The 27,166-nt window shown below is 49.9% G+C and overlaps 1 protein-coding gene across 1 annotated transcript in view; it reads left to right on the top strand.

The window, feature by feature from the left end:
• Nucleotides 1-6,961: 6,961 nt before the first annotated feature.
• SMAD6 (SMAD family member 6) overlaps nucleotides 6,962-27,166 on the top strand; it is a 100,833-nt gene continuing 80,628 nt past the window's right edge. The window contains exons 1-3 of the mRNA XM_007957482.2: nucleotides 6,962-7,772; nucleotides 16,550-16,606; nucleotides 20,894-20,971. Coding sequence (XP_007955673.1) covers nucleotides 6,962-7,772; nucleotides 16,550-16,606; nucleotides 20,894-20,971 — 946 coding nt within the window. The remainder of the gene's footprint in view (nucleotides 7,773-16,549; nucleotides 16,607-20,893; nucleotides 20,972-27,166) is intronic.

The raw sequence follows: 27,166 nt of genomic DNA, 5'->3' as shown, positions 1-27,166 counted from the left end.
CTGTGCTTTTTGACCTTGGCACTCCTTTCAGTACACTGTACACTCTGAATTTGTGTTTGGCTTACTGCAGGCTTCCTAGCATCTAGAAGAGGGCCCGGTGCTCAGCAGGTGCTCAGTAAGTACGCGTGGAAGTTCCGTTTATGCACATGTGCATTTTTTCAGGGAGCTTCACAGAGCATTTCAAGGCAGCATTCATCAGAGCCTCAGAAGGGTAACTACTACTGCCTTAAAGTGCCCCAACTTCCTCATTTGGGGCCATGCTTTAGGTTTGGCTTCCAAAGGGGCAGACAACGCTGCCTAGCCAGTTGATACATATGCACATTACTTGGATTCTTAGTTATTTCCCCTGTGAGTTAATAAGTGGGGACCTTGTTTATCTATCAGTCTCCTATGAAGTGGGTCAGGATGAGTTAGTCTCCTCCCAATCCATCTGACCATAGAGAGAGGTAGCCTAGCCTCCCTCTGTGATGCCTCTGCTCATAAATAGTGACCCCTAAAGTCTGGCTCCTTCTCATCAGCCGGAAGCAAGCTCTGCTTTGCATGATTTCTGCTCTTTGGTGCCTGTGTCTCCCCAGCTACAGTGGAAACTGTAGCAAAGGACCAAGAGCAAAGGACCATGGTTTCCTTTATAGGATCAAGAGTTAAGAAGATGAACAACTCAAGCAGCCCTACATTCAAGTCCCAACTTTGCCACCTATTGACTGTGTGACCAAAGACAAATTACTTAACCTCTTGGTTTCCTCCTCTTAAAAAAAAAAAAAAAATGGGTCTAGAAAGAGGAAAAGGAGCTCTGGTGGCACAGTGTCTAGACATTGAACTGCTAACCAGAAGGTTGGCAATCCAAACCCACCAGCTGCTCCACTGAAGGAAGATGAGGCAATCTACTTCCATAAAGATTTACTGCCTCGGAAACCCAATGGGGGTCACTATGAGTCGGAATTGACTCAATGGCAGTGAGTTTGGTTGAGCAAAAGCAATGGAGTCCCTGGTACCACAAATGGTTAAGTGCTCAGCTACCTGGTGAAAGGTTGGCAGTCTGAACCCACCATGATATATACCTTGGAAGGCAGTCCTGGCAATCTGCTTCTAAAAGTTCACAGTCTTGAGAGCCCTATGCAGCAGTTTTACTCTGCACACATGGGATCGCCCTGAGTCAGAATGCGCTTGATGCAACAGTAAGAATAACACAGGAAGTCCCTGGGTGGTGCAAATGGTTAAAGACTCAGCTACTAACTAAAAAGTTGGAGATTCAGATCTACCCAGAGGCACCTTGGAGGGAAAGCTCTGAGGTATCAGAGCAGGTTTGTGTGAGATTGCCAGAATCTACTTCTAAAAGACCATTGTCACTGAAAACCCTATGGGGTGGAGTTTAGCTCTGAAACACATGGGGTTGACATGAGTTGGAACTGACTAAACAGCAATGGGTAAGAATAATACCTTTTTTCACTGTGTTGTTGGGGGGCTTCTATGAGATAGTGCTTGGTATGAGCTCTGTATTATTTAGACATCCCTCATCCCTTAGGACAGGAGCTCTGGTGGCATAGTGCCTAAGGCATTTGACTGCTAACCAGAAGGCTGGAGGTTCAAACCCACCAGCCACTCCTCAGAAGGACGATTGGGCAATCTACTTCCATAGTGATAGTGCCTCGGAAACCCAAGAAAGGGTCGCTATGAGTCAGATTGGACTTGATGGCAGTGAGTTTTGTCTCATCCCTTGGCATAGGGATGAATATAGAGCTCTGTGAATTGAGTTGATTGTAATTCAACAACCCACAAGTATTTATTGAGTACCCGTCATGCTGTGTTAGGAAGAAGAGATGAAGCAAGTGCTGTCTTGTGTGACTTGGCTTCTTCGATGGCATAGACAGAATGACATCAAATGACCCTGCTTTCTGACTGTACTCCCTCAGTGCTGCTGTATGTGGCCTGTGCTGGTAATCTCACCATCTTTGCCCTTGAGGATCTGACATTCCAGAGGCAGAGGCAGATCCAAGGAATCCCATAGTTTTGAATTGTGATACGTGCTGTAAGGGGGAAGCCCAGGGTGCTTTGGGGAACACTGGAATGATGGGCATGGGGCAGGTTTGAATCTGAGGTATCAGAGCAGGTTTGTGTGAGGAGTAACGTGGCTGCTGAGACCTGAGTGTGAACAGAAAGGACTGACAGCCTGTCATGAGGGCGTGATGGTGGTGGTGGTGGAACCCTGTCTGCCTCCCTTACCACACTCCAGAGACCTGGAGCTTGACTGCATTGGAAGTTGTCCTTAGGCTGCAGCTCCTCAGCTCTGCCCTGCTAGGCCCCACCGCTCATCACACCCTCTAGTGGCTTCAACTTACACCTGCGCAGAGTTGGACAGGTTCTGGTGAACCAACCCAATGACAGTGGGACTGTCAGTGACCCTCTCTTCCTGACCCTATCTCCACTCAGACATTCTCTCCATAATGAGGGCTAACTCCGGGGTCCTCAGGTCATTTAATCTTGGCAACCACTTAGCATGACTCCAAATCCCATTTCATAGATAAGAACTCCGAGTTTTACAGAGCTGAGGGAGAAAGAAAGGTCAATAATAAACTTGGTGAACCAGACTCATTTCAGTGCTTTTCAGGAGTACATCCAACCAGGGCTTAATAACATCATCCCCAACCCCGACCCTCTTTGCCCACCCCCCAGTGTCACCTCTCCAGGTGAGCAGGAGCCCAAGTTACTGCTGTAAGAAGTACTTACAGGAGCCCAAGTTACTGCTGGAAGAAGGGAGCCCTCCCCAGGAAGGTCACTGCTTAAGTCTTTCCTAACCCCAAGGCCCCAGGACCATAAATCTCATAGGCCCAACATCCCTCAGGGCATTTCCCTAAGAACTCTGCAGAGCCCAGGGAGGTATGATGGGAAGGCACAGGAGCCACAGTGCACACTATCGCTCCCAGGGGTATGTGATGAGCAATCCTGGAAGCACCTACATCCTTGCCCTGAGGGAGAGCCTACATATAACTCCTCTCCTGTCTGCTGTCCCACTTCCTCTGCTTTCCATTAAACACACAGACCCCTTCTCCCAGGCAGTTGGCTAGGTTCAAATCCCACTTCTGCTACTAACTACAAACTTAAGCAAATTACTTGATGTCTTTGTGCCTCAGTATCATTATCTGTAAAATGGTGGTAACAACCATATCTACGCCCAGAATGCTGTTATGTGAAGTGTCATGCTTCACTCCTAACACTCTGATTCAGCAGGTCCAATGCAAGTGGCTCTTAAGACCACATTTTGAAAATCACCACCTTGAAGGGTGTACAGGGGAACACAGACCTACCCACTACTTCGTACCTGTTTGGGTGGCATGTTGTTGTCAGGTGCCATCAAGATTTTGACTCATAGCTACCCTATGTGACAAGAGAACTGCCCCTAGGGTTTTACAGGCTGTAATCTGTATGGGAGGAGCACTGGTAGCATAGTGCCTAAGGCACTTGACTGTTAACCAGAAGGCTGGTGGTTCAAACCCACCAGCCACTCCTCGGAAGGAAGATGGGGCAATCTACTTCTGTACTGATACTGTCTCAGAAACCCAAGGAGGGGTCGCTATGAGTCGGGGCCGACTCTGACGGCACATAACAACAACAACAATCTGTATGGGAAGAAGTTCTGGTGGTACAGTGCTTAAGGCATTCAGTTGCTAACCAGAAGGCCAGTGGTGTGAAATCACCAGCTGCTCTGCTGAAGAAAGATGAGGCAGTCTACTTCTGTAAAGATATACTCATAACTCATTGCCGTCGAGTTGTTGTGAGGATTAAATGACTAAATCCATGTAATGCTTGAAACACTGATTTGCACATGTTGTTGTTATGTGCCCTCGAGTCGGATCCCACTCATAGGGATCCCCTCCTTGGGTTTCTGAGGCAGTATCACTACTGAAGTAGATTGCCCAACCTTCCTTTCGATGCTTTGCACATAGTTATAATTTAATAAGCACCAAGCTATTATTACTGTATGTTGTGGTGCTTAACAGGTTTGCGGCTTCCAGACTAAAACAGACTAGGTAGAAAGACCAGATAATTTTCTTGAGGTCCCATGAGGTGAGCAGACTTCAGGGTTGAACTTTATTACTATAATCTACAGCCAACCCAGAAACACGTTGATGAATTCTTTACACTGAGTTTCTTTGTATTTTAAGATGCATTAATTTTTCTGGGGAGAGAAGTGACTGAAAGGGGTCACCAAAAGACGCTTCTGGACTGCGAATCATGTTTTCGGTTCTGCATGGTTATGGGGTGTGTAGACTTCGTAAACATTCATCTCGCGATTCAATTGAGATTTGTGCATTTAACATGCAGTATCTTCTAGGCCCTTCATGGTTCTGTGAAGCGCGAAAGGTAGGCATCATGATCCCCGTTTTTAGACAAGAAACTAAGGCCAAATAAGCCATTTTGATTTAGCCAAAGTAGTAGGGGATGGGGGTGGGGAAGCTTCTCAATACGGTCCTCCATCCGGGAGAGTAACCTCCTCTTCCAGAGAGCGCGGAGCGAACCGTACCTGGCTCTAGGTAAAGCTCGGTAAAAGATTCTGAGTTCTTCCGGCAAATACTGCCCCTCCCCCAGCGCACACAGAGATGCCGGGCGGGTACTCGCACTACCGGACTCACAAGGCCAACGCCACACATGGGCACCCCCGAGGGAGACCCGCGAGCCACCGCCCCCGGGCCCCGGCCAGGGAATGGCGCCCAGCCTCCGGCCAATGAGAGTAGCGGAATTTCTTTCATTTCGCGCGGGGTCGGGCTCTTGCCCGGAAAGGGGCGGGGCGCCGGGGCGGGGGGCGGGGTAGCTGCACGCCGAGGAGAGGGCGGTGCCCGCCCTGCAGCCCGGCCAATCGGCGCCGCGCCCGGTGGGGGAGGGGGAACCAGGCCTTTTTTCCCTCCGCGCGGGACCAATCCCGACTTTACAAGCTTGAACTTTTGCCACCCTCGGACGAGCGAGCGCGCCCTAGGAGGTACCCCGCCGCGCCGGCTCCAGGGGCAGGAGCGGCCTTAACCCTTCCCGCGCCGGGAAGCCCGCTGCGGCTGCCGCGCCCCCATCCTACCCTAGACCTGGAGTTGGTGATCCCGCTCGCCTAACCCATCCCCCATTTTTGTGGTAAAACGTCGCCGGGGAAAGCACGACCTTTACTCACATCCATCTCTGAGTTGCAAAAAGACAATCAGGGAAAGGGGAGGAGGAAGCACCTGGCCGCAAGGGGTTCTGAGACTGCAGGCAGCCCTAGGGAGGGCTGGGGCGACCAAGCGGAGCCTGGGAGGAAAGAATCCCGGCTTTTACCCCGTCCTCTCCAACTCCTCACCTCTGGCGAGCCTGGAACCCCCTAGCGCGAAGCGTCCTGCGGCCCTAGTTCTGCCCAGCAGATTGGCCCCCGACTTTGTGCGGGGGGTGTGGAGTCCTTGTGCCGTCAGGGAAGATCCTGCTGCCCTAACATTATCAGCCTCCCCTTGCTCCCAGGCGACCCAAGCCAGAAAGGCACACACGCACACCCATTTTTATTAGCCTTCCCTGGGATGGAGTTTGGATTAACTCTAATAAAGTTCAGCGTGTGCTTATAAATTTGTGCACAAGCCAAAAGAAGGCAAAGCGGCCTTTTTGTGTCCGAGTATCAGTGGTTCCGCCAGGTCCTTGGGTGCCTGTCCGTGGTTTGTGTAACTCTGTGTGTGAGTGTGTGTGCGTGTGCGCGCGCGTGTGTGAGCTCGCATCCGTGCCCGGGGCGCAACACGAGCCACAGAGCAGGCGGCGGGCGCTGTCAGGCCCGGGGCGGCGGAGCCGGGGCGGGCGGGGGGCGGGGGCCGGGACTCGGCCCGCCCCAGGAGCCGGCCCTTCGGAGCCGCGGGCCCTGCAATGGGATGTGTTCTCCTTTAAGAGTTAAGAAACTTGAAACCTTGTTTGCGCAACAATCAGCGCCGCGGAGCCGCCAAAGTGTCTAGACTGGCATATGATGGGAGGCAGCCAATGACTCCGCGGCGCTCCTCCGGGGGCCCTCAGTGTGCGTTTGAGGAGAACAAAAAAGAGAGAGAGAGAGAGCCGAGCAGGGGAGCAAGCGAGGGAGCCGAGCCGAGCCGAGAGAAAGAGCCGCCGGGCGCTGCCTCGCCAGACCTCGCAGGGACCGCGGGGCCACCGGGAGGCACTTTCCGTGGAGGGGAGTGGGGGCAGCCGCGGCGCCCGGAACAGCCGAGCGCAGCGTGGGGCGGGCTGCGACCTCTGCCTCAGTGGATTGTATTTTAAATTAAGGATTCCCAGCAGCTCTTCGGGATTTTTACAGTTCCACTCATGTGTTGACACCACGTTCTGGTGAAACTCGCTCTAAGAGCATCTAGCGCCTGGGACCTGAGACGAAGTTGGTCTTTCGTGCATGCAAATCCCGGGATTTTGGTTCTTTTTGGGGTTTCTTTTTCTTTTTTTCCTTTTGCAAGGGGTAAGAAAGGAGCTGAGGGTATCAACAAACCTGCCTTTCGGATTCTTGAGGAAAAGCCTATGTAGTTAAGCCCTTGGGTTTTGGAGGCAGGCTTCCCAAGAACATTTGGGGGGTTCGGCGCGAGCGCTTTGTGCTCACGGACCAGCCGCGCAACTTTTGAAGGCTTGCTGGCCCATGCGGGATCTTTCTGGCGGAGCGGTGCCTGCAGCCCCCCTAAAGCGTGGGGGCTGGAGTTGCTGAGCAGTCCGGCCGCCGGGTCCATGTAGCCGCTGGCCCGGCGCGGACTGCGGCTCGGCGAGCGCGTGTTCCTGGCCGCCCTTGCCAGGCTGTCCTGCCTCGGCGAGCTCCCTCATGTTGCAGCCCTGCGGCGCCCCTTCGACGACAAGCTGTGCGCGGTCTGCACGGCGCCCCGCGGCGGAGCTTCATGTGGGGCTGCGGCCCGCGCAGCCGGCGCCTTGCTGAGGGAACGGACCCCCGGTAACCGGAGACCGCCTCCCTCCTTCCCCTGGCGCCAAACGATATCGTATGTTCAGGTCCAAACGCTCGGGGCTGGTGCGGCGACTTTGGCGAAGTCGTGTGGTCCCCGATCAGGAGGAAGGCGGCGGCGGCGGCGGCGGCGACGAGGATGGGAGCTTGGGCTGCCGAGCTGAGCCGGCCCCGCGGGCACGAGAAGGCGGAGGCTGTGGCCGCTCTGAAGTCCGCCCGGTAGCCCCACGGCGGCCCCGGGACGCAGTGGGACAGCGAGGCGCCCAGGGCGCGGGGAGGCGCCGGCGCGCAGGGGGCCCCTCGAGGCCCATGTCGGATCCCGGGGCTAACGGTGGGGGCTCTCCTCTGGAAGTGGCGGAGCCAGGAGGCCCAGGCTGGCTGCAGGAGAGTGACTGCGAGACGGTGACCTGCTGTCTTTTTTCCGAGCGGGACGCCTCCGGCGCGCCCCGGGAGGCCGCCGACCCTTTGGCCAGGACTTCCCTGGATCCGGTAGGCGGCGGGAGGAGTCGCGAAGCCCGCTCGCGGTTGCTGCTGCTGGAGCAGGAGCTCAAGACGGTCACGTACTCGCTGCTGAAGCGGCTTAAGGAGCGCTCGCTGGATACGCTGCTGGAGGCGGTGGAGTCCCGCGGCGGCGTGCCGGGTGGCTGCGTACTGGTGCCGCGCGCCGACCTCCGCCTGGGCGGTCAGCCTGCGCCGCCGCAGCTGCTGCTCGGCCGCCTCTTCCGCTGGCCCGACCTGCAGCACGCCGTGGAGCTGAAGCCTCTGTGCGGCTGCCACAGCTTCGCCGCCGCCGCCGACGGCCCCACTGTGTGCTGCAACCCTTACCACTTCAGTCGGCTCTGCGGGCCAGGTGAGCGTGCCATGACCAACTGGGGGCTCCCGAGATTCCTCCCCGCCTCCCCCTTCCGTAGCCTTCACTCTGTCTGTGACACTTCGGGTGGGCCTAGCTGCAGATGCGCCCCCTGGTACCCATGGGACGTAGGATGTTCCAGTGGAGGTGTGTCCACGCTCTTGTCCCCTCACCCCTGCCAAGAGGATTAGAGGAGCCGGGAAGTGGGTGTCTGCTCCACACATGAAGTGGCAACTTTATCCTAAAGCTCCAGCAAACTTGAAAGGGTATTGGCGTTTTCTCTGTGGAGCTTTAGGGACCTAACGCAGGATCCACCTTCTAGATAGTAGAGTGGAATAGGCAGGCATGAGTTTTGCGCTGTTGGGTCGGGGAGGGCTCTGAGTTCCTCATAGGAGAGACAAAAGACATAGGTACCCCTACCGCCCATTCCTTTGGCCTAGTCTGTGTGCCAAGATCTCTATCATTTGTGTGCATGTGCCTACACCTGTGCTGTATCCAAGTAGATATTAGTAGTGAGACTGTTGTTGTTATGTGCCATCGAGTTGGACCCAACTCATAGTGAGCCCTCATTGGGTTTCTGAGGCAGTATCACTACGGAAGTAGATTGCCCTATCTTCCTTCCGAGAAGTGGCTAGTGAGTTTGAACCGCCAGCCTTCTGGTTAGCAGTCAAGTGCCTTAGCCACTATGCTACCAGAGCTCCCAGTAGTGAGACTAGGTGGAGACAAATCATGGCCAGAGTCAAAAGTGCTTGTATATTGCCCCCTTGTTCCTTTGCAAACCTAAGAACAAAGCTTTTGCAAAAGGGCAACCTCTTTCTCAAAGTGGATTTTACTCATTTGCCCTGTTTGCACCCAGCATCCCTTTGGAGTCAAATGCCAGGGTCCTCCATCATCATCATCATTCTCTATTCATGATTCCAGCTTTTTTTATAGCGTTGAGGATAAATTCCCCCCACTCCACCCCAGGGTCCTGGTGACACCGGTGAATGGGAGGAGGCCAGATATTTTATTACTTCTTGCTTTCTTTGTTCTCCTCTTGGGATTTCCTGCACACCCCACACCCCCAGCCTTCCTTACCTGGACAGCCCCTGGGTGCTGGAGCAGAGAGTCGAGGGACTGGTTCAGGCCCCTGGCAGGCCAGATACTTGTGATACGTACCTCCTGCTTTAAACTCAGCACTGCAAGGAACACACATTGTAGCCTATGGCATCTTAAGAGGTATGCATGAATCCTTTGGACAGCATTGGGGTGTTCTGCAGGCAGGGTGGTGGAGGGGACTGTCACAGAGTTACAGCCTTTTGGGCTTGGGAGAGCTCTGTATTCCTCAGGTGTGGTCTCTCTGAAGAAAGGCAGCACCCAGCCTGGGGGCACATAGAGGGTCCTATCACAGGTCTGACTCAGTGGGGAAGAAGGGCTAGGGCCTGGGATCATGGATTCTTGGGATCATGGATTTATCCCAGGTGTCTTTTGTTTGTGTGGGGGTAGTGGTTGGAGGGGAAAGGAAGGGTGCCTTAGTGGTGGTACCTGAAGAGAGGGCACTGATGGAGATGGGTGGGGAGATGCAGTGCTGATGGGGGCTGCCCTGTGCCCTTTTTCCCCTGCATGGTCACTCCAGGCCTGGCTCAGGGGCTTTGGCAGTCCCTGACCTGGGGCTCATGCAGACTGCCTTAGCACCTTGTTTCTCTTACTGCTTTGCTCAGAAAGTGGCTTCCTCCCATCTTTTGTTGCTCTCTTTTCTCTGACTTTGGGGAAGGATCCTTATTTGTCATTGCTCTGTCCCAAGTAATTTTTTTTTTTTTTCCCCAGTGGGAGATGGGTAGTAAGGTCCACTAGAAGGCGCTGGCAGGTATTTTCCCTCTGGCCACTTAAGTCTGCCAGCAAATATTTGTTGAACACTCAACTCAGTGCCAGGCACTGTGCTGTGTGGGTCAGAGTGGAAATATGAGTAGGATCTGTGCCCTCAGGAAACATAATCTTATGGAGGGACATGAGAAAGAGATGGGGGGAGAAGAGAAGTGGTTAAGGCCAGGTCAGTGGACTTGAACTACCAGGAACATTATAGGGTGTAGAATTGGATCAGCTCCAGGGGAAGTGAGCCCTGGAGCCGGGCCTTGGAGGATGGGTCATGGGAGCACGGGACCAAGGGGAAGGAGGAAGAGAGGGCCAGCTGAGTCAAGGTGTCAGGTAAGTTCAGGTGGGTGGATTTGAAGGGGAGGAGTGAAAAAGTTGGAGGTGGCAGACAGAATCCTCCCTCACCACCACCATGCCAATTCTAGAAGTCTGTTTGGGTGTTGGTTTGAGTTTGGTGGACTTGGAGAAGTAGAAGTAGAGGGAGATACGGCATCCAGCATTGGAACAGTTCTTAACTACAGATGTGGTCCTAGGCTCTGCCTGGTTAGTAAGTGACAGCTTGACTTTAGTTTTCTTACTAAGTGGAGGTGGCTCTAAGAACTATCTCCACATCTAATTCTACACCAAGCATTGGGACTTGACTGGCTGCTTCCCCCAGAAGGAGGTGCTATTGCAGGTGCTATAGGACACCCACAGTATATTCTCCTGCTTCTTCACTAGCCCATGGGCCGCCATTCAGGCCACCCTGGGGCATCTGAGAGCATTAATGGTCTGGGAGGAGTTTCCAGTAGGCGCCAGCTTGATCCTCTTGCTTCATCCCCTGCTTGATGGCTTGGGCCTCGGGGACTGAGAACTGGGGGAGCCCATCACTGCCCACCCCGCCTCCGCTGCCTGGCCGCCAGCCTGGCTCCCATTGCTGGGCGGGTGCATAGCTGGAGTTCAGCCGTGCGCGTCCTGATAAGGAGACTACTCCTTCCAGGGCTCTGGGAGGAGAGGGCTGGGGCATTGGGGCAGATAGACAGACAGATACACACACACATGCAGAGCAAGCACACAGCCGTAGAGTGTCCAGCAGACTGACTGAGAGACACTCACCAGGCACTAGTCATCCCAGTCCATCTTTCCAGGGAACCCCAGTGATAGGAATCTCCTTCCTGGCCAGTGTGACTTCTGCTGCCCAGAGAGCCAGTCCTGCTCCATCCATCAACTCACTTTGGGACAAATTTTCCCTCCCTGGGCCTCTTTTCCCATCTGTTATGTGAGGGGTTGGACAGGTGACAGGTCTGACAGGCAGGGTTCCACACAACAGAGGCCTTCGTCCCTTACCCTGTCCTCTCCCCCAGCCTTGCCTCAGAAACTCGGATCCTGTGCACAGGACCCCCTCTTGTGTCAGGCTCTGTCTTGGGCGCTGCTCCACAGCTTCCTGACCTCCCCACCCCTGTGGAAGTCTGGCCTTAGCTATGCCTCCCTCCTGTGTGTCTTTTTGTCCCTGGAAAAGCCAGTTCCCTGAGCTCTGTGGGTGCCTATGTGGACGGAAATGTGGAGAAATACTTTAATCACAGCTCTAACCTGTGTTTATAGAGCTCCTTTCTCTTGAAAGTATCCATTAACTTTGGAATAAATCTCCTGCTCTTTGCTTTACCACTTTTTTTTTCTGTAATTATATTCAGTAAATTACTATTATCCAAATTGCACCAGGGAAAGAGAGACAGAGCTAGAGAGAGAACTTCTAAATGACTGGAGGAGGCCGCCTAGGAAAACACAGGGTTCCCAGGCCAGGACTATAGGAATTAAAATGGGCTAGAAAGTTTTCCTTTTATTTGGCCTAGCATTATCCCTTTGAAATGAGATCAATTTCAAGTTGGGCTTCTAAGCCCCCGCCCCGCCCAGCCGGGCTCTGGGGCGGCCCCTCAGCCCCGCCTCGCCTGCTCCTCTGTGCTCCTCCTCAGAGGTGAGGAAGGGGTGATAATGTGCAGTTTGCCTCTTGCTGGCGCCAGCCGGCTGCGTTGTTTATCTGGCTGCCAGGGGAATCTGGGCAATTAGGCTCAGCGGCCTTAAAGTGCCAGGGGCTCCTTTTTCTGTGTCTCCCACCCTGGGGCTTGGGGTTGAGCCTTCAGGTCTGAGGGTGGAGGGGATGGGTGCCAGAGAGGTCCTCTCCCACCACCCATGGCTACTCATTGGGAGAAGTGAAACTTGGAAGCCCAGGGAGGCGTGTGGATCCTTAACTAAGCAAGATGCTGGGTACAGAGATGGGGGTGGAGGGAAACATCCCAAATGGAAACTTCCAGGCAGTGGGAGAGGCTGTGAACTCTTTCTGGCTTTAGAATTAAGATCTAGATCCCAAAAGGCTGAGGTGCTCCCTGGGGGCTATAACCAGAGGCACGTCTGGGCTAAGCTGAGCTGAACGCTACTAGCCTTCTGGTACACTTGGCCCCTGGCTGACTGTTCTTGCTTCTGAGGGAAGTTGGAGGTGATTCTGAGGTTGGATGTCTGAGAGGGTCGGAGTTCCTGTGTCTCTCCTTTCTACTATGACCATTTATGAAGGGCCTGCTGGGCTCTAGGAGTTCTCCCGTCACAGTTTATTGCATGTACATTGTTATTTAAAACTCAGTGCAACTTTCACAAGTACTGAGGCAACTTTTTTATCTGACTTTTTGTCTCTCTCACCAAGTGCTACACTGTGCTTGCCTGAGTTAATGTCCTGCGGCACCATTCTCCAAGGGGCGTGGCCATATGGGAGAGAAGTCGGGGTGGCAGTTAAGGGTCACTGGGTGTTGTTCATACAGCATTATTCATAATAGCCAAAAAGTGGAAACAACATAAATGTCCATTAGCTGATGATTGGATAAAAACGTGATATTTCCATACAGTGGAATATTATTTAGCCATAAAAAGGAATGATGTATTGATTCATACTACAATATGGGTGGAACCTTGAAAACATTATGATGAGTGAAAGATTCCAGATGTGAAAGCCACATGTCAGACACAAAAGCCACATACTGTATGATTCCATTTGTATGAAATACCCTGAATAGGCAAATCCATAGAAATAGAAAGCAAATTAATGGTTGTCAGGGGTTTTAGGGGGTCTTATGGGGGAGGAATAGGGAATGATTGCTTACAGGGATGGGGTTTTTTTCTGGGCTGATGAAAATGTTCTAGAATTAGTTGGTTTTGATTTCACAATTCTGAATATACTAAATCCTACTGAATTGTGTACTTTAAAGGGGGTGAAACTTAGGGTATGTAAATTACATCTCAATTTTAAAAATCATTCAGTATTGGTTCTTAGGCAAGGTAGAGTAACCTCTGCAGCTACCTGGATGTGTGGCCTCGGGCAGGTCCTTTCTCTCTCTGGGCCCTGGTTGCCCCATCCATTTAAAGTAGTTGAGTTTAAAGTAGTTGAGTTAGGTGATACTTTAGGCCTCTTCCTCTGACATTCTTAATCCCCATGTCGGTAGAGTTGGGACTATAAACCTTCCCTTTTACTTGCCGAGAGTGAATTCAGTGATTAGCACTCAGACTCTACAGTTAGTAAACAGTGCTGTATACAGCGTTTTGTGGGAGCAAATGGGATCTGGTCTTCTGAAAGCTTTGCAGTTCCTCACTAGCCAGTGTATTTGACATCTCAGGTTCCTTAGATTTTCTTTGTGTCTCACTCACGTTGTTGTGTTGTTATTTGCCGTCGAGTCGGCCCCGACTCATAGCGACCCCTCCTTGGGTTTCCGAGGCAGTATCACTATGGAAGTAGGATTGCCCAACCTTCCTTCTGAGGAGTGGCTGGTGGGTTTGAACCGCCAGCCTTCTGGTTAGCAGTCAAGTGCCTTAGGCACTATGCTACCAGAGCTTCTTCACTCACATTAGAAACCCCCATTTCAGGTGTGGCCATGAGTGGTGGGTGTCACAGCTCAAAGCCCAGGTGGCTATAGCCACTGGAGGCTCCAGTGAGCCCTTCCTGCCCTCTACCTTTTTGGGTCCCAGGTAAGCAACCCCAGGAAGAGATGCTGGGATTGATTATAGTGGCTTGACTTCTAGCCATCACTGCCCATTGCTGCCAGGTTTCATGTTTGGGGACAGATCTAGGGGCAGATGTCCAGAGCTCCCTGCCATGTATGGCCTGGACCTCTGCCAATCAGAGTTTTGCAAAAGTAAGCTGGCGCAGATGGTTAAGTGCTAACCAAAAAGGTTGGTGGTTTGAACTCACCCAGCTGCTTTGTGGAAGAAAAATGTGGAGATCTGCTCCTATAAAGATTGTAGCCAAGAAAACCTAAGGGGCAGTTCTACTTTGTCACATAGGGTTGCTATGAGTCAATAATGGACTCAGTGCCACCCAACAATACCCCTAATCCAGGAATTGCCAGCCTTTTGACAAGTGGGGTAGTAGAATGGCCATGAGGCTGGGGGTTAGGAGACCTGTCTTCTGGTTTGACTGCATTGCCAGCTCCCTGTCTGGCCCTTGGGCCTCTGTCTTCTCTGTCCACTGGGAGCACCAGCCTCAGTCCTCTCTCTTCACAGAGTACCAGCCCTTTCTGTATCATGCCTCTTGTCCTAAGAAAGATGTCCCTCACTTGGGTGTGGCTTCCAGTCCCTCTAAGGCCTGAGAACTGGTGGATAAAGTGGTTCCTTCTGAAGGCAAGCAGCTCCCTTCTTGGGATCTTGTTTGGGGCCTCCCTCGGATCACTCCTTTGGTCCCCTGGTCATCCCCTTGCTTCTTCACACTTCTGTCAATGGATGTACTCAACTTTATTCCATTATTCCTATCACTGTAGTCTTTGTCTACAGATGTTTAGGGAGCACTTCCTGTGTATGGAATGTGCTGGAGCCAGTGGGGATGAAGGAGTGTAAGGAGAGGAGTGGGGCTCTTGATTTCTCTCTCTAATTGGAGTGTCGAGCAGATTGAGTCAGGTTTGGGCTTAAATGCCAGCTCCACCATGGAGCAAGGGCTGGGCACTGGGCAAGTCCATTTTCTCATCTGTAAAATGGGTTAGTAATGGCAGTCTCTAGGAAGGAAGATTGGGCAATCTACTTCCGTAGTGATACCGGCTCGGAAATCCAAGAAGGGGGCACTATGAGTTGGATCCGACTCAATAGCAGTGAATTTGGTTTGTTTTTTGGTAATGGCAGTCTTAGGAATTTTCTTATTTTTTGAGGAAAGATTAAATAAAAATTGGTGCCCAATGAACACGATTAACCTTTCTGTACCCAAGATCCAAAAGAATAAAATACAATGAGTGGAATTAAGTGTGCCTGGTAAGATGCCAGACACGGTAGGAATTCTGCACATGTTTCCTTCTCTGCCAGCGGCTTCTCGTGATTCACTTTTCCTTTTCCCCAACTCCTTATCCACAGAAAATTCTCTGTAGACCTCAGAGCCTTCACTTTGAGAAGGAACTTTTGGCTGGAAAAACCGGGGTGAAGAGGTGAAGCCTCATCAGGTGTATGAAGCAAAACAAATGGTCCTCAAACTAATAGTGCCTTATTATAATTGTGAAAAACACTTATTACCCCTGTGTCATTACTGATACCCGCCTTAATAATAGTTATTACCGCTGTGAGTTTGTGTTTGAGTTTGCGATTTGGTGGTGTTTAGTTTCATTTAGGGAAAATGAAGGGTCATTTCATTCATGCAAATTGTTACTTCGTTTAGCAAATTGTTACTTCCCCTAAAGCAAGAGGCTAAGGAATTCTTCTGAAGGCAAAGTATATGTTTCTAAGGAGGAATATTTTAGACAAATGAAAGGAAACCAAAAGAAAAATATTGTAGACAATAAAGAATCACAAAGCTGGAAAGAACGTAGATAAGAGAGCTTGTGTTCTATCCCTTCCCTTTACAAAGGGGGAGATTGAGGCTGAGGGCCCAAAGTGATGCGTTTAAGGCCTTCGATTGTTTTTTTTTTTTTGAGGATGTGGAGTAGGGTTTGTTTCCTGGGTCCCAACTAGTGTCGCTCTCCTCCCTCCATTGAAGAACATTAGTTCTAACGCAGCTTGTTTGGGAGAGTTTCGTGTCCAGACCTCTGCATGCATACTTAGCTGTGACTCGGGTTGCCACATTTAGCAATACAAATACAGGATGCCCGGTCAAATTTGAATTTCAGATGAACAACACATGACTGATTTTTCAGTATAAGTATGTCCCCGGTATTGGAAGGGACGTGGCTGTACAAAAAAAACCCATGCATTGTTTAGCTGCTACCTGAATTTAACTGAGCATCTTGCATTTAATCTGGTGACTCTGGCTCTGACCTCCCTTGCACACGTTTCTCTTGTTGTGATTAAAAAAATAAAAGGAACCAGTTGCCATCGAGTTGGGCCCGGACTCAAGGTGACTCCATGTGTGTCAGACTAGGATGGGCTACATAGGGTTTTCAGTGGCTCATTTTTGGAGAGTAAAATAGCCCAGCCTTTCTTCTGAAACACCTCTGGATAGACTTGAACCTGCAACTTTTCATTTAGTAGCTAAGCTCTTTAACTGTTTACACTACTCAGGGACTCCTGTGATAATAATAGTTACTGTTTATTTTTCCACGGTGCCAAGAACTGTACTAGACACCTGGCATATGTTATTTCCTTTTGCCCTTCCAGAAAGCCTAGGAAGTTGATATGATGATTATTCTCATTTTAGAGCTGGGGAAACAGTCACAGAGAGGTGAAGTTACTTGCCTAAGGTCACAAAGCCAAAGGTGATGGAGTAGGGATTAAGCCCAGGTCTAGCTATACCCCAAGCCTTCAGCCTTAACTGTTGATCAGTGCTGTCCCGGTGAATTTGGGCAGCAGAGGTGGTGGGAGAAAGTGAGGCCTTCCTGGGGACTGGATTCATTATTTGAGGAAACTAAGAGTTAAAAGCATGCAGAACTCAAAAGGTGTGAACTGAGGTGTGAACTCTCTCCACCCCAGCAGTGACTGTGCTATCTCCTGTCTTCCAGAATCACCACCACCCCCTTACTCTCGGCTGTCTCCTTGTGACGAGTACAAGCCACTGGGTAAGTATGTCCTTCTCGGGCTTCCCTTCTAACCTTTGTGGAGATGTGTCTTTTGGGGCTTCTCTTCAGTTGGGCTTCCAGTCTCAGCTGGAGGGACAGAGTGAAAGCTGGGTGGATTGTCTTTAAAATGGGGTGAAGTTTTGCAAACACACCAGCAGTTGGACCAAAGCAGACCCAGCTTCTGCAGTGGACTATTTACATCTTGAAATTCCGTGGCTCATCGTTAACCTCCCTGCGACCTTTAAACAAGGCCCTGTTGGAGATGGATGGATTTCCACTGAAGCATCATCTCATTGGAGTTGGGTTGGAATTTGTGTCTCTTTTCTTCTCCCTCCCTCCCCCAGCCCTGGGTTATTCTCCTTTAGTGTGTATTAATTAGTTGTTGTTGTTATGTGCCATCCAGTCGGCCCCGACTCATAGCGACCCCTCCTTGGGTTTCCGAGGCAGTATCACTACGGAAGTAGGATTGCCCAATGACAAATAGGTCAGACACGAAGTCTTTGTTGAGAGGTTGTTGTTGTTGTTGTTGTTAATGTGCCATTGAGTCAGCCCCGATTCATAGCGACCCCTCCTTGGGTTTCCGAGGTGGTATCACTATAGTATCATCCAACCTTCCTTCCGAGGAGTGGCTGGTGGGTTTGAATGGCCAGCCTTCTGGTTAGCAGTCAAGTGCCTTAGACACTATGCTACCAGAGCTCCTTTGTTGAGAGCTGTTCCCTTTTTTAAACCAAGAAAGTTCACCTGGGCCAAAACAATAATTGGAATGTTTAGAAAGAATGTATGTTGGTACATAAAGCCCCTGGTATGGACTGTGCCCTGGGTGAGCTCAGTGGAGGTGGTAGTGTCATTTTAGATGAGCCCCATTCAGAGAGAGAACAGATGTTCTGTAAAATCCAAGGGCTCGATGATCAACTCACATTCTGAGGTAGGTGCATGTGGTTTTAAAAGTTGAGATTACTTGTTCCTGGTGCTTCTATGTTCCTACCAATGGCTGTATTTCCAGTGGAGATTCAGAGCATGGTTTTTGGGCTGGAGAAGTGATGGGGCTTGGTAGAATCCCAGGGGTGGGGGCTACCAAGAGAGCAGCTGTGTGGCCTGGCAGTTCCCGTGGGACTCAAGCTTTTAAAGTCAGATGGCGTGGCGGTGAGGCTGGTACGTTCTACCAAGTGACCATGAGAAGTGAGTTTTGTTTGGTTTTTGGTGAAGGCATCCTCCCAGTCAAATGTGTCATATCATCTGGGACGTCACTTCTTAGTGCTGTAGATATTCAGGCATCCAGTCCAGTTTTCCTTCTAGGCCCCCCTGTGGAGTTGGAAGTGCCCCTGGGTCCCTTCAGGAGTTTGACCTCCTCAAGCAAAGAAGACAGAGGCCATCCCTGAGGATGTGAGAGTCAGTGATTCAACACCCACAAATATCATCATCCTGTGGATGAGGGAACTTTACTTAGTTCTTTGGGGAACTGGGAAACTCATTGGGTGGCACCTTGTTGCTTAGTAGAGGTAGAATTAGGCTGAGTGAGGGTAGAAGCTGCCCAGCTCATGTAGCAGGGCTGAGGTAGAAACCCAGAGTAGCCCCAATTCAGTCAGATCTGTGGTTCCCCATCTTTTGCTCACAGGCCTGTCTCAGTATTTTCTAAGTCACTGTAATTGTGCTAGTCACTTACAAAGTCCCTAGTTCCATTGTTGTTGTTGTTGTTATTTGCCATAGAGTTGGCCCCGACTCATAGCGACCCCTCCTTGGGTTTCCGAGGCAGTATCACTACAGGCGTAGGATTGCCCAACCTTCCTTCCAAGGAGTGGCTGGTGGATTTGAACCGCCAGCCTTCTGGTTAGCAGTCAAGTGCCTTAGGCACTATGCTACCAGAGCTCCTCTAGTTCCATTAGAGGAAAATGTTCAAAAGTTGTTAGTAAATGTACCACCTTAGTTTGAACGTCAGGGATCGTTGACCTAAGGAATTGTTAGTCAGTCTGTGATAAAAGCAGCAAAAACCAGGACATTGCCCAGCCTCTTAGAGTGACCATTTGAAACCAACAGTTATTTCCATTATTTTACAAATGGGGCAACTGAGACCCAGAAAGAGGAAGTGCCACTTGCTTATGTTCTATCATTCAGGGGTCTGCAAACTGCAGGCTACCACCTGTTTTTGTATGGCTCGCCAACTGAAAATGGTTTTTACTTTCTTAAGTGGTTTTTTAAAAATCAAAAAAAGAATACTTTGTGACACATGAAAATTATATGAAATTCACATTTCAATGTCTGTAAATTAGGTTTTATTGTAACATAGCCACACTCCTCCATTGACATATTGTCTCTGGCTGCTTTTGTACTGGGAGCTCTGGTGGTGTAGTGCCTAAGACATTTTGTCCTGCAGTGGCAAAGGTGAGTAGTTACAACAGATTGTATAGCCTGCAAAGCTGAAAATGTTTACTGTCTGGCACTTTATAGAAGTTGTTTGCCCATCTCTGATGTAGCTGACTGATGGAGGTGGGACTCTAATCTGGGCTTCAGCTTTCAGAGTGGGGGTCCCCTCCTTGGGGCTTGAGCAGCAGTCAAGCTTAGGAGCGTTCTTTTTTCACTAAGCCAACCGTGGAACATCCTTCCAACTTTGAGCCCCTCACTAGAAACACTAGTGAGGGTTTGGCCACTGTGTGATAGAGGGGCTTACAAGCTGTGGAAGGTGGGAACTGCCTGCCATTCTGGTTCCTTCTGAGAACCTCACCATGCTATCTGTGTTGGCTCCACAGCAGTGTAGTAAGAAATCATATTCAGCTTGTGATATGGCCACTTCAAACAAAAGAAATGGCTGTGAAGCCCAGGGTGCTGAGTACTTTGGGATCATTGGGTATGACAAGCAAAACTTTTCCAAGAAGTTCCCACTTAGGCATTGGTGTGATTTTTCTTTTTTAAAAAAGATTTTCCACGTATACGTATTGCCCTCCCAACACTTTTTACCAACAGATAACTTTTTTCATGCCCTGATTAATACTTGGAGTTATTTTTTGGATTATTTTCTTTTCCTTGCATTGTTGCTTTTTCATAAACAAAAAGTCAGTTCACTTCTAAGCCTCTGTGATCACATGAAACTCAAAAACAAAATAAAACCAAGAGTACCCAGTCAGCATCTGGCAAGTGGGAAACAAAACAACAACAACAAAAAAGAGGCCAAATTGGTTAATGTTTCATCTTCCCGCTCCCTGAGCCATGTGGTAAAAGGAAAAAATTCCTGCAGGATCGAATGGAATTCTAGCTAGCTAGGGCCTACGCTAATAACGTTTTTGTCCTGGGAATCCTGGCCCTGAGTCTGTTGGGCCAGGTGGGACCAGCTGAGCCTGACCTGACTCTTGTTGGATGAGAAGATGACAATGAAAATGCTGCAGGCTTCACAGAACATGCCTTCAGACTTCTGGACAGGCCTTTTCCTTACTGGGGACAACACCCCATTGCTGGTAGCAGAGGCACAGGCCCAGGAAAAATTTTCCAAGTGTACCCACCCCAAAAGGCATTGGCTTGTCAGGCTAGCAGCTTAACGTTCAAGAGCAAACGAATCCTCCGTGCAAAAGAATTTCCCTTCCCCATTTAACTGCTCTGCAGACAGGAGAAAACAAAGCATGCCATATGAAGTACTTAAAACTACTTCAAAAAAAAAAAAAAAAAAAAAATGAACGCCTTACAAAAAAAAACAGTCTCGGCATTGAAACTTGCTCTGTGAGCAGGTTTGGATATTAGGGGGTTGGGGAGGGGAGAGAGAAAAATAAAGTTAATCTGGGAGCAAATGCTTGAGCCCTTAATTAGAGGGGTGTAAACGGGACAGGGTGAGGATGGCTGGTAACTTGTTAAAACAAAGTTTCCCCGGCTTCAGCGGGAGGAAGGAAGGAAGGAAGGAAGGAAGCAAGCAAGAAGGAACAACTTCAAGAATTTTAATGGTTGTAATTAAGTACAGCAACTATGAATTGTTTAGGGGCTTAATTTAACCTTACCCAAGGAGGTTCCAAGTTGCTACATGCTCGGTCCCCTGAACTTGGGTTATTTCTGTGGTCAGGGCAATTGAAACTTTTTCAGGTGCCAGCGCCCCAGCAGCCAGGGAGTCAGCGTTTTCCAGAAGGGCCCCAGGGTTGGCTGGCCTGGTCTCAGGTGATCGTGGCTTGGGTTGCAGAGTGGCTTCAGAAAGTTGTGAGGGGTACCTGGCCTTGACAAGCAAGCACACGTACACATATATGCATGACAAGAGAAGAAAAGAGGGGGGTACCCCGCAGCCAATGAAGAAGTTCTTCCTCTTTCTTCCCGCAGATCTATCTGATTCCACATTGTCATACACTGAAACGGAGCCCACCAACACCCTCATCACTGCTCCAGGCGAGTTATCAGGTTGGCATTTTTCTCTCCTTGCATCTTGCTATTGGTGTGGAACTTTATAGAAGGGGGACAGGTGGTAGGGGGACTGATGGAGGTTTTTTTTTTTCCCTCGATTGGCTTCTATTCCTTTTCCTTTTTCCTCTCATCCCTTGGTTGAGAAGACTGCCAGTGTTTTTACTGCTAGTGTTCTTGGGGTAAAGAAGAGTCTGTGAGTACAATCTAGAAATGATCCTTTTTTTTTTTTTTTTAAATGTGATTTGGGTGGAAGTTTACATAGCAAATTCGTGTTCCATATAGCAGTTCATACACATTTTGTCTCATGACATTGACTGGAATTTTCCACAGTGTTAACAGCTCTCTTCCTGCTTCCTCCCCATAGTTACCTGTTCCCTGTGTCCTTCCCTCCCATGTACTCCTACCCTGTGAGTTGTCTCCCTGTGCAAACACTGCCCTTCTGTTCTCCCATGATTAATCTCTCCAAGAGTGTATCTACCTGATGTAAATATTCAGCCCACGTGCCTGTCTATAGAGATAATCCTTTTTAAGATACCTTTCAACCCATGTTGTCTCTACCTTGTCTCTCTTTAAAAAACACAACTCTCAGTCCCTCATTTGAGCCAGGGATCCTCTTCCTCCACCTGCCAGGAAGCAGCAAATAGATCGTTGGGTGTTATCTTCATAGGTTTCTCCTCCTGTCCCCATTCAGGGGGAGGGACCCATATGAAGGGTCAGAGGAGAGAGAGGAAGATAAGTGGGTGGAATGAGCTTGTGGGGATGGTCTACAAAGTGAGGAGTTTTCCAAAGGCCATTGGTTATCATGTCTTTGGCCTGAGCAGAGGATGCTGGGATTGGAAGCAGGGAGAAATCTGGTTTGGAGCCATCTATTCCTGCAACTCTGCAACTAAGATTCGGCCACAGGGACCCCCACATTTGGGAGAAGGCCTAAATGAAGCTTTCCTTGAGAAATGAGAGGTTTCCTTGAGAACTGGGAGCATGTGAATGCCAGGAGGGACTTGGGTGGTGAGGTCTGTGGGGTAGCTTTTTGGGACATGGTGAGTGGGGTGTGCTGTGAGGATAGTTGGGGCTTGTGACCTGCCTCTGCGCTAAGTGAGGCTGTCAGCTCAGGCTGGGACTGCATCCTCATGTCTTGTGGGCCTGGCTGGATCTCTGGTGAAGCTGGTCACTGTTTGTCTGCATCTAAGTTGTTCTTCCCCTCCCCCATGCCCATCTCATAATAGCAATGACAACACTAATCATAGCTGTTTGCTGTGGGCCCTGCACCCAGCCCCCTTACATGCCTGATCTCAGAACAGCCCCAGGCTGTTTGAGAGGTTCAGAGAGGTCAAGTAACTTGCCCCCAGTCATACCGTGGCAGAGCTGACTCCTCCAGAGTGTGTGCTCTTAACGCTGCTCTGTCTTCCACTTTTCTGCAAGAGCTGGATGTCCCTTTGAGACATTTGTTTCCCATGGAGTTCTGTCTGTCAGTCGTCTTGTACTCTCCCCATGATTCTGAGGATAACAGTGCTGGTCACTCCTGGTTGCCTGGCCATTTCTAGAGCCCTTCCCCATTCATTTACTTTTCTCACCTTGACTGTGGGAAATCACTGAGATTGTAACCATTTCAGAGATGGAGAAACCGGATGCCGGAATGGAAACGTGACTTGCCCATGGTCACACAGTGGGCTCATGGCACAGCTGGTACTGAGGTCGAGTCTTCTGGATCCTTCTCCCACCTGTCTTCTGGTCTCCGGTGGCTCCTATGTATGCAGGCTGCTGCTTTTCGCTTCTCTGCCATTTGGCCTTATTTAGTTGTAAACTCTTTCCCTCAAAGACCCAGATGAACATAAAAAGTTCATATTTCAGTCCTTTCTTTTTCCTTTGTGTCTATGTGGATGGAAGCCACATGTAGTTTACAAGCCAAGGGCTTAACAAGTATTTGTGAATGTATGATTCTTTGTCACTGCCCACCCCTAGAGTATATTTAATTTAAGTGGTGTGCATTGGCATTGGTTGTTTGGAATGATGGGTAGTTTTTTGACATCTGCTTTCTCCCTCTGTAGAGGTATTATAATCATCCCAGAAGGAGCCTAATGTGCTGTTCAGGCTGGAGGGAGCAGTCCCCAGAGCACTATAGACACCTCTCTCCCAATCAGGTCTAACAGAAGAGTGTCTGGAGGCTGAGAGGTCTCCAAGGATCCTAGGGCCATTGGGTTTCACCATCTTTGGTGCCCAGTGGGCTTGTATTTGAAATTTCCATGTAGGTGTCCTAGAGCAGAGTCTCTGGCACCTGACAAGGAGAAGGCCTCTGCGCTTGACTGGATGAGGACCGTGTGGCTTTCGTGTGAACATTTCACACTCAGTAGCCTGGGATTCTAAAGGACTAAAGAATTTGGAGAGAAAATTGGCATTTCCTAGGTAGGGAAATTGAATGGGGTCTTGGTGGGCTTTGATCTGAATTCTGGGTAGCCTTGGTAGATGAGCAGAACATTCCCCATCGTGGTCATCCCGATTTCCTCCCCAGACCCTATGCCTCCTCCACCCACTGGTCTCACTGTGTAGCTTTTCCACCTTACTCTGTGCATAGGCATCTGAGGCCCTGTGGGTAAGAGCTGACCCCTCTCAGACTCTGAGAGTTACTGACTTGAAGCTCTGGTGGCTGTCACACTGGAGGACAGACTCAGGGAGGGAGGCCCTGGAGGGTCTTGGAAGATGATGAATGAGTGTAAGATTATATGGAAGAGTAGGGTGGAAAGTTTGATGAGAAAGGTGAGGGGCACCAAAAAAAAAGAAAACCCAGACTGGCTGCCATCAAGTTGATTCCGACTTAGAGCAACTCCTTTTGGGTTTCCAAGGCAGTAAATCTTTATAGAAGTAGATTGCCCAGTCTTCTTCCACGGAGTGGCTGGTGGGTTTGAACTGCCAGCCTTCTGGTAAGCAGTCAAATGCCTTCCTTAGGCATTGTGCCACCAGAGGTGGGCAGAATATGTTGGTCCAGGCCAGGGCTTTTGGATAGAAAATGATGATGACAACAGTTGAGATTCAGTACTTACTGGGTATTTTTTGCTAAGTGCTGTCCATTCTCCATCCCACTGGTTCCTTACTACAACCCAGTGAGGCAGGTGTAATTTGCCCCACTTTACAGATGAGGAAACTGAGGCCCAAAGCTGGGCCAACTCTAGCCCAAATTCCCAAGTTGAAAGTGGCAGGCCAGGCACTTGAGCCTCGTCAGTGTGACTCTCCAGCTCCCACTGTGAAGATCCTGCCCAGTGTTCCCCAGCCAGGATCCCCCTCCACAAGTGAGACCTGGCAGGGATGTAGGGGCAAGATGGGAGGGATCCTGCCCTGGTTTAAGTATCAGTGATTGGGGGAAGGTGGTTGACAAGGGGCCCAGGGCTCCGTACTCATTCCAAGCCACCACTGGGCAAATCCTAGTGGGTTACCCAGAGACCACCCTAGCCCACTGCCCTCTTGGTGTCCTTTGGGATGGTGCTGTGCTTGTGCAGGGTGTCTGCAGCCTCAGGACGGAGACCGCCCTTGTTTGTTTCGCACAATGACAATTGCAGCGCCTGGCCTGGAGTGTTCTATTTTTACCCAGCTCCAAGGTCTCTGCTTTACTTTCCGGTCCTGTTGTTGAGGCCACTTTGGGGAATGTTGGGGATTTTGAGGCTTAGTCACAGGCCCAGGCAGGCAAGGACGCATCAGGGGGCAGGCCAGGGGGCAGCAGGAGAGACTTGTTTGAGCTCTGCTGAGTAGTTTGTAGAACACTCTCATTTGATCTAGATGTCAACTCATTTAAATTCAGGATCCCCACTAACCAGATGAGAAAAGTTAAGCTCAGAGAGGTCAAGTGATGTTACCAAGGTCACTCAGTGGGTGGCAGAATGTGGGGCTTTTACCAAATCTAGGACCTTTACATCTAGAGTCATCAGTGGGGTTTTTGATAAAATTGAAAGGCTACAGTTCCCTCCAGGAGCCCAGTGGCACAATTGTTAAGTTCTTGACTGCTGACAGGTTGGCGGTGTGAACCCACCCACTGGCTCCAAGGGAGAAAGATCTGGTGATCTGTTTCCACACAAAGGTTACGGCCTAGGGAACCTTATGGAGCAGTTCTGTTCTGTTCTTTAGGGTTGCTATGAGTTGAAAATCATCTTGATGGCACCTAACAACATAGTCCCTTCTGGTGTCGTCTTCTGCCTTCAGAACCTGACCCTCGATTCCATGCCTAACCCGAGGCCTTGGGTGCTGCTCCCTGAATACCTAAAACTCCCTCTTGCCATCCTCTGCAACATCTCCACCCTCTCCCATCTCAAGGGCTTTGTATCAGTTCAGCCTGGCACAGCCATGGCCTAGCAAGTGATGCTGGATCAGACCCGAGTTTCTAGAATTTGGATGAACTGGATTTGTAACCAGAATGGGAAAATTTATGGTTGCAGTCCTGCTAGCAACTTAATCTCCCTCTTAGGGCATCAAACACATTGTATAAGAGCCAAATCACTTGTCGCAGAGTAGAAAACAGCAGCACCCAGCCCAAAGATGGCGGCCAACCATGTTGCTTTGAATGTGTGTCACTCTCTGCAATTTCACCAACAACAATCCAGGCTCTTGCATCAGCACCTGAAAGGGTTCAGTAAGCCTCTCCCAAGTCTGCCGTTCCAAGGCATCAGCCTGTGATTTTTTTTCTGTTAACAGTTATTGTTCCTGGTCACCCAAATTAAAAAAATTTGAGTTTCTTGTGGTTTCACTTTGTGAGCTATGATTGCCCATTTTCTTTATTTTAGTTTAGTTTATAGAGGAAAACAAGAAAATTAGCATATTAAAGAAATTCATACCAAGATATGAGTGGCTGGTAGGCAACCATTCTTTGCAGCTGTGGCCATGTGCAAAATTGAAAGAACTGCAGGAAAAGGGACCACATGGGATGGTGGTTCTAAGGAGGGTTGGTGGAGGAGGACTGACTTTTCTCAGCTCCTCCCACTCTAAGCAAGAAGAACAGAATGAGCAGGACACCAGATGCTCTAGGTGAGCATAGGAGCGCCAGCCAGGCAGGCTCAGTGCTGAGTGAGCTCTGGGTCATTTAACGAAACCTGGAGCAGTGGGTTGCTTTAGAACCCAGGCTTGACAGTTGTAGGGTTTGGTAGTGGAGCTCTGGGCAGATTTCTTTAGGAACGATGGGCTCCCCTCTGGTATTTTATGCTGGTACCTGTTGGATTACTGCCCAGGTGCTTTGTTAAGTGCCCACTGGATGTACAGTGTAGTATAAGCAGCATATCAGAGGAACTAGGCAGTCTTCTGGTGACCGTGGCTGTGCAGGTGCTTGTATCTCAGTCCTCAGAGCATGCTGGTTTGTTCAGAGCTGCAGCAGTGAAGGCGAGCACCTTATTTTATGGAGCAGAAAGCCTGGGGAAAGGAGCTGCGTAAGACTCTGGAGAGGTAGGAGACCGAGCTGAATGTGGGTGTCTTTCCTCTACCAACCCAATCATAAGCTTCTTTAGGGCACAGATCATTCTGTAGGATTGTTGCATTCCATAGATAGATAGATTTTGGAAACTGAGGGTCAGAGCTTAGGAGACTGATTGAGGGCCACACAGCAAGCCTAACTAGGCAGAACCAGCTTGTAACCTAGGTTCATCTGTGCTGCCTACCCACCTGCCACCTTGTAGGAACCATGCCCCTGTTTGCCCTTTCTTCTCTGGTTCCTGAAGAGGTTCTCCTTGGGGTCGGGTCTGATTGATGTTCATTGTTGGTGCATACAGAAGTCAGAAGGAGTGTGTGTTTGTACAGTATCATTTCTTTCTTTCTTTTCTTTTTAAATTTTTATTGTGATTTGGGTGAAAGTTTACAGAGTAAATTCATTTTTCATATAGCAGCTCACATACACTTTGTCTCATGACATTGACTGAAGTTTCCCACAGTGCAACAGCTCCCCTCTCACTTCCTCCCTGTAGCCATCTCTTCTCTGTGTCCTTCCATCTCATGCACTCTTGCCCCTGAGCCATCTCTCTGTGCATACACAGCCCTTCTGTTCTCCCATGATTGATCTCTCCAAGGAGTGTCTCTGCCTCATGTAAATGTTCAGCTCATATGCCTGTCTTTTGTTTGGCTGGAAGCCATAGTAGTGGGTTCAGCTTCAGACCTGAAGGGCAACTAGGGGCCATAGTCTCAGGAGTTCCACCAGGCTCTATCAGACCAGCAAACCTGGTCCTTTTT

This window comes from Orycteropus afer, unplaced genomic scaffold, assembly GCF_000298275.1.
Source record: "Orycteropus afer afer isolate SDZICR_OR568_19922 unplaced genomic scaffold, OryAfe1.0 scaffold00015, whole genome shotgun sequence".
Lineage (NCBI taxonomy): Eukaryota > Metazoa > Chordata > Mammalia > Tubulidentata > Orycteropodidae > Orycteropus > Orycteropus afer.
The sequence above is the reverse complement of the archived record's forward strand: the minus strand, read 5'-3'. Positions and strand labels throughout refer to the sequence as shown.